This window comes from Equus quagga, chromosome 5 (assembly GCF_021613505.1).
Source record: "Equus quagga isolate Etosha38 chromosome 5, UCLA_HA_Equagga_1.0, whole genome shotgun sequence".
NCBI lineage: Eukaryota > Metazoa > Chordata > Mammalia > Perissodactyla > Equidae > Equus > Equus quagga.
Genome location: NC_060271.1, coordinates 25,649,686 through 25,660,855, shown reverse-complemented (window position 1 = coordinate 25,660,855; position 11,170 = coordinate 25,649,686). Strand labels below are relative to the sequence as shown.

The 11,170-nt window shown below is 60.2% G+C and overlaps 1 protein-coding gene across 1 annotated transcript in view; it reads right to left on the bottom strand.

Moving 5' to 3' along the window:
• Positions 1-237: 237 nt before the first annotated feature.
• SDC3 (syndecan 3) overlaps positions 238-11,170 on the bottom strand; it is a 37,997-nt gene continuing 27,064 nt past the window's right edge. The window contains exons 2-5 of the mRNA XM_046660872.1: positions 9,509-9,626; positions 7,398-8,011; positions 5,240-5,531; positions 238-4,315 (exon numbers count right to left, since the gene is read on the bottom strand). Of these exons, the coding sequence (XP_046516828.1) occupies positions 4,149-4,315; positions 5,240-5,531; positions 7,398-8,011; positions 9,509-9,626 (1,191 nt within the window). The 3' untranslated portion in view covers positions 238-4,148. The remainder of the gene's footprint in view (positions 4,316-5,239; positions 5,532-7,397; positions 8,012-9,508; positions 9,627-11,170) is intronic.

Sequence of the window (11,170 nt, the reverse complement as noted above, 5' to 3'; positions counted from 1 at the left end):
CCCACCCAACCGCAGCCCCCACCCTAGCCTTCCCACAGTCAGCTCCGTGGTTTCCCGGAACACACTCAATCAACAGCAGCTTTCACCACAATGATTCCCACGAGGGGCTGTTGGTCAGTTCTCCTTGCTTGCTTCTCAATTTCTTCTAAAAAGGAAGGTGGCTGAGGCCTAAGGGGGGCCGTGGGCTGCCCCTCCCCAAATGACCTCCATGTTTATCTCACACTCTGGCCACAGGACGTCGTTTCAGTTTAATTTTATTTCCTCTTATAAATGGGCACAGCACGGGAAGTGTTAAAAAAGAAAAAAACGAACAAAAAACAAAAACAAACAGTTCCTTCACAAGGTGGGGACAGGTGGCCCCGTGGGACAGACGCCTGGGTCTCTTTCTCAGTCTTTTTCCTCTGCTTTTCCTTACTTAAGGTTTTGGCCATGAACTCAGGACAGGTATGGTTAATAAACGGGTTATGGGGAGAGAGAGGGCAGGGAAGGCCTTGGGGAGGGAAGGACAAGCTGCCACCCACCCCAGGCCGGGTTCTTGGAGGGCTCTGTACAGGAGAAAGGATGCACAGGAGGGACACTGTCTTCAGGGGGCTCTCTGGAGCCACGCTGCCTACGAAAAATATTTACATGCATTTGCCACGCTGGGACCGGGGGGCACTGAGCTGCCAGGTGGGCACCTGGGAGATGCCAGGGCTGTCAGTCCTCAGACGGCAACTCCGGGGCCCAGTCTCGGCGTCTCTGTAAATCTGTACAGTCTGTGGGCTTCTATTTACAGGCTGGAGGCCTAGGAAGCAGGTCCAGGGTGGTGGCTGTCAGAAGAAACGCAGGAGAGCCGAGGTGGTGGCCACTCCTGCCCCGAGAAGCAGAGATGAGTCTGCCCCCTGTGCCCAGGGCCCCAGCCTGGAGGACTGGACAGATGGCTTTGCCAACCCCAGGGGGCTCCAGCCTGGGCACCCCAAGCCACTGCCCGCAGACCTGCCCGGCCCAGCCCTGGCTACCATCCACCCACCTCCAGCGAACAAGGGGACCAGACTTTCAGGATCCGTATCCCCTCCGGGCCCCTGGGGAGACAGCCCGGGTTCCAGAAGTCACAGCTGGGGGTGGGCCCAGCCCCCAACTTCCTAGGCCCCAGCCCACCTCATGCTCTCCCACAGCCGAGGCCCCAGAGATTCACAAGCTATACAAGCTCCTCCTTTGGAATCAGCCGTGCTTCCAGGAAGTGCCAGGGCCCCGGAGGACCCCCTCCCCAGGAGCCCTACGGAGTCTGGGGACCTGCATGGGCAGCCTTGCACACATCACACAACGCGTCAGGCAGGGTGAGGCTCCGCACCCACACTGCACCTACGAGAGCGCCAGCTCGCCCTTGTAACCGACCTCACTCTCTTGCATCGCCTTGCCTGAGCTGGGCTGGCCGGACTGTGTTAAACTTCATGAGGATAAAGCCTGGACATTTGTCTTGGGTCCAAAGCTCTATGAACAAGGCCCTTGACCTCGGCCTCATCTCTCAAATGCTAAGGACACAGACAAGAGGCCAGTGCCAGGAGGCGAAGCCCCAGGCCCCAGGTTAGAAACCAGCCCTCAGGATGCAAGGAGCCAGGCCTGCTGGGGCCAGGCTGGACCCAGGCTGGACCCAGGCAGGCCCCTCCAAGCCCACTCCAGCCAGCCTAAACCCAGCTCATCCATCCTGTGCTGGACCCGCCCCCACCACAGGCTTCAGCCCCAGGCAGAAGCCGCACCCACTGCTGGGTCTCCTACCCTGTCCCAGCATCCCTGGACTGTCCGGGTCCTCTCTCCTCTATGCTCCCTGGTTTCTCAGCCTCGGCCTGCCCAGGCCTTCTCACCTTAGCTGCTGTCCCCACGACAGTAGCCCACCAGGGGGCAGGGGAGAGGGAGGCTGGGACTTTGGTCTCCCCCATGCCCAGCCCTTCTGCTCCAGGAATGACTGAGGCCAGGCCACGCCAACAGATCCTGGGCCCAGGAGGCCTCCTCCCACTCCCTCCCTCCCAAAGGCTGGGACCGGCTAGTCTCAACAGCATCCAGGCCCTGCCAGGAAGGGCGCTGGGCCTGAAAGATGGAGTCCAGCCTAGAAGCAGGACAGGTGGAAGAGGCAGGCCGTGGAAGCTCCCTGGAACCTCCCCCTCACTATCTCAGGCACCCCCGCCCCTTCCCCTGCACAAGTCTGTTGCCAGGGACTCTTAAAAAGGGAACAGAAATAAAACCTGGGTTCCTGACTTTCATGTGGGTTGCGGGTGAGGGGTCAGGGTGAGCCCCAGCCAGCCACAACTCAGACCACAGCCCTGGGCTCCAAGGGCCCCTGCTAAGCACACCCCCACAAAAGAAGATTTGTGACCCCACATTTAAAATATCTACGGAAGTGGCCCCACTTGCAAGGGTAACAAGGAAGGGGGAGGTGGGCCGGGGCCTGTGACCCCCAACCCCTGCCTGCTGTCAGCCCTCGGCCTGGGGCAGTGCGGCTGGACGGGCTGCAGCCAGGAGAACCAGCAGGTGGTTAGGCCAAACGAGCGGGCAGGTGTCCTCGGGTGGGGCCCGGGGTGACCCCAGGGTGGGCTGAGGTGGGCCTGGGGCCAAGGGGAGAGGGTGCAGAGGGCCCGGCGGCGGGCCCCCCTCACAGGCACTTTGGAGACTTGTGTCCTGGGAGGCAGTCAGCCCCGAGCTCAGAGCCGGAGGGGGATGCAGGGGAACCAGGAGCCAGACCACATCCGCCCTCCCCACCCACGGCCTTTGGTCCTGGGAGGCCCAAGCCCCCTCCCAGCCCAAGGCCAAACTCCAGGCATCAGCCTACAGGGCTCCCAGCTAGTGGGGACTGGCCCCCAACCACCCCTCCGCAGGCTACAGAGGGGAGGCAAGCAGGCAGGGGTGACGCCAGGACGACCGGAGGGCAGTGCCCTGAGGGGGCTTGTGGCAACATCTCCCCACCCACACTTTCCTCCGGAAAGGGTAAGTGCCCCCATCATCCTCCAGTGTAAGAGCGGGTTGCACAAGGTGAGAGTGTGCATCCACACGGGATTGTGTCTGACACGCTGGGGTTGGTGACAGTGCAGTTGGTGTGGGCGTCATGGTGAGGACTGAGTGTGACAGGGCAGCTCAGGGACCCAATATGGGCTGATTGTTCCGGCCTGACTCCACCCTCCCCAGGAAGCCTGAAAGCTGGAGACGTGTCGGGTGCCCGATGACGTGTGGCAGGGTGGGGGGACAGAGAGGGAAGCAGGCCACACTGTCACCGCTGGGCAACAATCACTAGTGACTTGCACTGTCATGAGCATTTGGGGTGCGTGAGAAACACATGAGAATAAACATCTTTGGAAGAACGTGTGTGTGTCTGTAACACGTCTTGATTGGCTGGGTGGCCAGGATTGAGCATGATTTTGTCACTGCACGCTGCTGTCTGTGTGTGTGACCAAGTGTGTGACCGTGTGGGAGATGGTGTCTGTGCAGAGTCCGCTTGCGGGAGGCAGGTCCAAGCAGCCCAGCTCCTCCTCACCGGGGGCTGCCAGGGCACCTCTGGGAAGCAGATGCCTCAGGGGCAGACTGGGAAGGAAGTGAAGCCTGTGGGTGCATGTGTATCAGGGGGGTGAGGGGAGAATGACCCCACAACCCCAGAGAGGCCAGAACAAAACAGGCTGGCAAACAAGGGCTACCCTCTCACCCAGGCAGAGAGGGGCCCTGGGACAGGAGCAAGAGGCTGCAGGGTCTCGATTTCACGGGCTGAGCTTGCCAAATGCTTGTCCTGGAAACCAGCCTGAGGCCCTCTCTAGCCCCAAAAGGAGACCTCGGCCAGCCCTGTGGCCCGGGCCAGCTTGGGGCTCAAGCCCCACCCCTTCTTCCACCAGCCAATCAGGAGCTTCCTTCCTCCTGTCCATCTGACATGAGGTCCTGAAGCCCCAGGCTGGTGGGGGGGACAAGAGATGAGCTCGTAAGGGCACAGTCTGGGGCAGATGGCAGCGCCCTCTGTCCCCTGGGGAAGATCTGTGTGAGGCTGGCAGTCTGGGCAGAACTGGGCAGGCAGGCAGAGATGAACCAGGGCCAGACTCCATCCCTGGCCCCATCCCAGGCCAGGGCTGGTGGGACCGGGCTGGGGACAGGGCAGAGGGGTGGCGCTGAGGCTACGGGGAGGCACAGTGGCTCCACTAGGCGTAGAACTCCTCCTGCTTGTCAGGCTTCTGGTACGTGACGCTCGCCTGCTTGGGCTCCTCCAGCGTATAGCTGCCTTCATCCTTCTTCTTCATGCGGTAGATGAGCAGCGTGACCAGGAAGGCAGCGAAGAGGGCGCCCACCACCCCACCTACAATCACAGCTGCAGAGGAAGAAGGCAGAGGTCAAGGGCCAGAGGCAGGGTGAGATGAGCTCAGAGCCTGGGGAGAGGGTGGAGGGTCCTGGGGGTGGGGGCAAGAAGGGGGAGAGGGCTGGGGGTCCCGAATCTGAGTCTGGAGTTGGAGTTGATTCAGTACTACGGGTACTGGCTGTCATTTATAGTTGCACTGCGGCCTGGCTCCGTTCTAGTTGCGTAACGCACGCTAACTCATCAAATTCTCAAACAGTGCTAATAAAGGAGGTGCCGTGGTCCTCACCAAATGCCAGATGCCATCAGTCAGAAGATGCCCCAGTATTTTATACATGTCAGGAAAGAAAAAACTCTAACAACTAAACTGTGACACATCCCAACTACAGAAGAGTTAACATACGAACAGATGTGCACTGAGAATTAAGCGCAAAATGATTATCCCCCCAGAGGAGGAAAAGGGAGCCTGAAGAAGGCAAAGCCCTGCCCAAGGGCACACTGCTCCTGAGGGGCGAGTAGGGTTTGGACCATGAGTCCAGAGACCCCTCAGGAGATGCGGCCAGGGCAGGTCCTCAGGCTGGCATCACGGGTGGGGGCAGGTCAAACCAAAGGATGGGGTCAGAGACTAGCATCCACGGGGTAAGGTCCAGGAGGGGTCAGCCAGCACGGCCCAGAGAAGCAAGCGTCAAAGTCAGAGTCTGAGGAGGGGTCAGAGGGCGCTGAGGAAAGTACTGGATGTAGGATGAGGTCAAGGTCAGGCCCTGGGATGGGGGAAGGGTAGGGAGGAACCAAAGGGTGGGTCCTGGGGTCACGTCCCCTACTTTCCTTTCCTAGGAAACTAGGCTCCTAGGAACGTCCCCCCTGACCCCCCTCCTGGGTTCCTAGAGGACAAACTGAGGCCCAACCAGCTGCCCCACTCTGGGCTCCTCCCAGGCTTACCTACGAGCACCTCCTTCCGCTCCAGGATGCTCTTCTGAGGCAGCTGAGCAGCCGAGCTGCCCGAGTCGATGGCATTGTCCAGGAGGCCAGGGCCCGGGCGGGCACCCTTGGGCAGTGTCCCAGGTGGAGGTGATGGCTTGGCTGCAGCCCCGCCCACAGCCACCACCTCATTGGCTGTGTCTGGTTGCGTCGTCTCTTCCTCCGGTAACTCAAAGTCCCCGCTGGGCCCCCCACTCACTGGCACCTCTGTCTCATCCCGGATGGTGGTCAGGAAGGACTCTGGAGTTGGGGTCTGTAGGGAGGGTAGCATGAGCCCAGGAGCCAGGCCCCAACATCTCCTGCCACAGGGCAGCCACACACACACACACACACACACACACACACACGGCCCCTACCACCACTCCACTTCCCCGGGGGGCTAACACTTACTAAGCACTTACTGTGTGCGAGGCACTGTGCTAAGCACATTAGGGGCATTTTCCCCTCACCGTATCCCCATGAAGGGAGTATTATTACCCCCAATTTACAGAGCAGGAAATAGGCTCAGAGAGGTTATGTGACTTGCCCAAGGACACACACCTAGTAAGTGGTAGAAGCAGAACAAAAATCCAGATCTATCGAACTCCAGTGTCTGTGTTTCTAACCACTACACCACACTGCCTCTATTGTCACATGGCTATGTCCTCTCCCCATCCCATCTCCATCATTTCCCCCTCCAGCTGCTGTTGAGGGACTGCCAGATGCAGCTGTTATGTACTTGGGCCTGGGGTAGAGGTGAGTTCCTAAGCCTGGAGGTCAGTCCAGGAGCACAACCTGAAGAGTGTGATGTCCCCTGGGGGCAGGTGCCCAAGGAACCAGCCCCGTGACCACGAATCTCAATGGCTCCCACCAAACGGAGGCAGGACCAGAGCTAGGCTCGGAGCAGGGATGCAGCCACTTCACGGGTAGGCACGGAGCAGGTGGGCCCAGTGTCCGGGCCGAGGAGAGGCCACGCGCAGAGACGGCACCAGCGACCTGGTCTCCACGCCCCAGCCTTGTCTCCCCTTCCTGCTTGGCTAAGGCTGTGCAACGCCAGGCTGCCCCAGCTGCTCAGAGGAGCTGAGGGCTGGGCCTGCGGCCTGCTGGGACTGCTGCGGAGTCAGAGGAGGCGACGCCCACCTGAAGGCAGCTCCACAGCCTGAGGGCCCCCTGCGAGGCCACCAGCGAGCGCTTTCATGCCCCATCACTGTCTCCAGGGAACCAGGCTGCTCCTCCCATCTCCTTGATCCCATCCATCCCCAGATGCCTGACATCTCCATCCTCTTCTCTTCCTTCCCCCAACCCCCACCCAGAATACCCCAAAGACACACACGCCCCGGCTCTGAGTCGACTGCCGGGTTCAAATCCTGAATCTGCCATTGCGGCTGTGAAGCCTCGGAAAGTGGCCTCACCTGTAGAAGGATGACAGCGGTGGTGCCCCCCTGGGGGGGCCTGAGGGAGAGAGGAGATGGCACAGGGAAAGCGCTCGGCACTGACCTGCCACCCGGGCAGCATCTGCAAACTCGAGCTCCCAGAATTCTTCTCCTACAGCCCACTCTGAGTCACCCTCAGACTAATAATAACAACAACGACAACCACGATGATGATGACGATGACAGCAACGAGAGTGAAACTTTGACTCTCGCCAGGCACTGCTCTAAGTGCTTGGGATGTGTCAGGAAACTGAAATCTCACTATGATTTGTATCCTATTGTTTTCTCCTTTTCACAGGTAAGGAAATGGAGGTATGGAAAGGATCGGTGACTTCCTGAAGTCACATGGCTAAAAAGCAGCAGCGGAAGAAGTCTGCCTGGCTCCTGAGTCTGAACCGGAACACCCAAACCCTGGCCCTCCCCCTACCAACACACACACTCACCCAATTCTTTCTCCATCAGCGTCTTGTCCCAACATCCCAAGGCCCAGGCCTGGTCCCTCTTCCATCCCATCCATCTCGACCTCTGAACTCGTCCTGTGACTCGCCCCCTGCCTTGGCCCTCCGGCCACATGCCTCTCTCACCCTCCCCAGCCCTGTCTGGCTCACCTGCAGAAGAGCCCGGTCCTCACGCCTGCCCAGCTCCATCCTCCCTAACCCAGCCTCCTCTGCCCCCACTCCCCATCCTCTCCCACCCCACTCACTCACCTGAGCCACCTCCGTGGGTCCAGGGGCAGTGGTCCCCAGGGGCAGGGTGCTCCTCTCAGGAATGTCAGGCTCCTGGGTCGTAGACGGCCTGGGAAGGGCCCTTGGCCTGGAGGTAGCCGTGCTGACCAGCCTGGGTGTTGGTGCCTCTGTGTCCAAGACGGCCACCGTGGTGGGAGGCGAGGGCACCGCTGGGGTGGTGGCCCGGGCCGTGGCTGCCGTGGTCAGTGGAAGAGGCAGAAGCCTCCGAATGCCGGTGGTCCTTACAACAGAGGTGGTGGCCGTGGAAGGGGGAGCTGCGGGGATGCTGGGGGCAACGGTGGCCACTGTGGCGGGCACTGTGGCTGCTGTCGGGGCCCCTGTGGTGGTGGCAGCAGTGGTAGCCGTGGGAGTGAAGATGGTGGTGGCTCTCTGGCTGGGCTCTTCTGGGACCTCTGTTACCACTGGAGGGCTGGTGGCGGGCTCTGGGGTGGGGCGCTCAGAGGTGAGCTCTTCAAAGGGGGTGCCCACAGGCTGGATGTCCATGGTGGGCAGCACGGTGGGCGTGGTAGACACTGCCAGGGCCACATCTGGGCTGAACCGCATGGCTGTCTCTATGCCCGACTCCTGCTCGAAGTCTGAGGGGGTGGGGGAGAGGAGAGAGCTGGGGAGCTGGGTGATTGTGGAGGGCATGAGGACCCCAGGTAAGCAACAGCCATCAAGACTGGGGACTCCCAACCCTCTCTCTGCACAATTTTCCCAGGACAGGATGAGGGAAAGGAGGAAGGCATAGTCTGGCCAAAGGTCACCAGGTAGCTGATGGCTGATGGACGTTCCCCAGCTCCTCACTGCCTAGCCAAAAATGCTTCAGGGTGGCCACCTCTTCCAGGAAGTCTGCCCTGACTATTCCAGCCCACTTAGGCTGGAGCTTCTAGCAGGCTGAATCTAGGCAGTGGTAACTGAAGGCCTGGTGGCTACAAATCTCGCTGGAGGTTGAGAGGAGCAGGAAAGTGGCATCCAGGGAAGAGTCAGACCTGGGTGCACCCTCCCATGAGCACAAGGGTTGGGTACATTAAGGTTCCCCCGGAGGCACAGGGAGAGGTCCAGAGGGAGAAGGAGCCCTTCCTCCAGGGGAATGCTTGAGCAATCTGGAGGAGTCAAAGCAGGACAGTGCAGGGACTGGGGAGGAAGAGAGAAGAGAGAGAGAGAGAGAAGCCAGAGCCAGCCCCGGGGCCTGAGACAGGCAGAGGAGGGGTGCGGGAGCCAGGGAGGTCTGAGAGCAGAGACATGACCCATTAGAGATGGATTTTGTGAAGATTAACCCACAAGAGGTTTAAAGGAGTGGCTAAAAGAGGGAGAGTAGAGGCAGGGGCAGGAGGTGGCAGGTGGCCAGTTCCACGACACGTAGACCTCCTCCCACCTCATCAGACCTGTCCTGTCCCCTCACTGGGCTCAACCTCAGCACACACCCCCTTTTTAGAGCTCCCTCTCTGTGCCAGACCCTGATATCTTATGCTGAGGCCGTTCAGAGGCTCTGAGAAGAAGGCACATTTATCACCATTCACAGATAAGAAAAAAGACACTCAGAGAAGGAAAGTGGCTAAAGGTGGCACAGCTGTTAAGTGGAGAGGCTGAGATTCGAACTGGTGCACCTCCCTTGTCTTACTACTCGGCTGGCCTCTCCCAGGACCGGGCAGACCCACGGTCCCAGGCACAACTGGAGGCACCTGCCCTTGTCCATCACTGCCCTAAACCCGCCCTTGGCCACAGCTGATTGGACCAAAGGGGGGCACCTGACCCAAGCTGGACCAATCAAATTGTCTCTGCTAAGGATCAGCCGCTATGCCGAGAAATGGCTGCTAAGTTCGTCCAAGTGGTCAGAACAGTACTGAAAACTGGGTTACCCGAACAGGCCAGCGGTCTGCAGGGAGACCCAAGCGGTGCGCACAGAGACGCAGAGACAGAAACCGTGGGGTGCTGGGCGTCCTGGGCTCTGAGGCCTCAAGGCCGGGGTTCCAGCCCCAGGAAGATGCCGGCTCCTGCTCCCTGCGATCGCAGCCCCGGGTGGGGCCCTCGGGCGGACTGGTAGTGCCCACACGACCGACACGCAGGGAGAGGGAAGGGGAGGTACTTACAGCCCGAGCCTGACCCCGAGTAGAGGTCGTCCAGCTCATCATCCGGGAAGGGGTCGTCGTCCCCGGAGCCCTCAAGGTCCACGGGCCTCTCGAAGTTCTCGCTGCGCCAGCGCTGAGCCTGGGGAGGGCAGAGTCGGGCACTGGGCTCAGCGCCTGAGGCCTGCAGCCTGGACAGGCCCGGAGGGAAGACAGACACGCTCACCGGCCGAGTGACAACAGAGGGACGGCATTAGGTGTGGCCTCCAAGTGGGTAAAGAGCCAGGGGGGCCTGATTACCACCTCCCACCCACCCAGGGGCCAGGGTAGCGGCCCCAGGTTCCTGCTGACAGCCACCACCGCGGACCCCTGGTCACTCCCCCATCCCCTGATCAGAACCGCTGGGAGGTAGAACAGGGTTTAGAGCCAGAATGCTGGGTTTGAGTCCTGGCCCCATCTTTACCAAATGTGTGACCTGGGGCAAGTTACTCAGTCCCTCCGTGCCTCAGTCGACTCATTACTCCTAAGCAGATAGTACCGGCCTCACCGGGTTGTTGTGAGCGCACGGTGTGTTCATACGTGTACAGTGCTGAGCAAACCCGGCAGGCAGCAGGTGCTCAGCACAGGTCAGCATTCCTCTCCCTGTGGCCAGCGTCATCAGCTCTATTCCACAGGGAGAACTGGGGCCCAGTTGCCCCAGGTCACCAGAGAGCATGTGATGCTTTAAGAGTCAGACTCGGCCAGGGACCCGAAGTGTCACATCTCAAAACCCAAAGGCAGGGCAACTCATCCCACCACACAGACAGGAGTCAGGGGTGAGGGAGGCTCTGGCAGGGAAGCTCCTTGGAGGAGGGGGTGAGGGGAGCAGGCTCCAGGCCCAGCCCTGGGTCCTCCCCAAAACAAAAGTCAGCACCGCCCCCCCCCCCGAAGTGTCTCATTGCTGAGTCAGCTGAGGGCCCAGATGCCACTTCCGCTTAGGCCATGAGGGTCTCCAGGGGGTTCCGCAGGGGTGAAAGGGGCTTCTCCCAGGGTCCAGAGTCAGAACCTAGGAGGGCAGGGAGCTGGAGCTCCTGGGTCCAGACTGTCCCTCCCCACTGCAAGCCTGGGCAGAGAGCCAGCACTAAGGACATCCAAGATAGGAGTGCAAGCCCCTGGGAGGGACAGGCACGGCTGGGCCCCCAGCCACACCTTTGACCCTGGCTCCAGACTGAGCCCAGCCACGGTCACTGCCCCCTGAGAGCTTTCTGGAGGAAGGTGATATTCACTCCTGGTGCTCAGATCTGAAGGACTAGCACTTGGGTCTTAATTGAAATAATGAAAGGCATCTCAAAGAGAGGGAACAGAATATGCAAAGGCTCCGAGGTAGGGAAGTGCAGCCTGTGCTCTCAGAGCTGGTCCTGCCCGCCCTCCAGCCTCACCCAGGGTCCCTCTGCACCCCTTCAATTACTGGATTCTAGCCCACTCAGGCCCCTTTCTGTTCTGCCTGGGTCTCTCCTGCCTCGTCCACTCAGGCTCTTCTCTCTGCCGAGAACACTCTCCCCTCCCATCCTTCATCCTCCAACTTTTTGCCAGCTACTCCTATTCCTCTCTCACTTCTTTCGAGAAGCTCTCCTACTTTGATCTTTCAGAGCATCTTGTGAGTCTGAATTCACATCGATCACTACCCGTGATCTGTGTGTGCTTAGT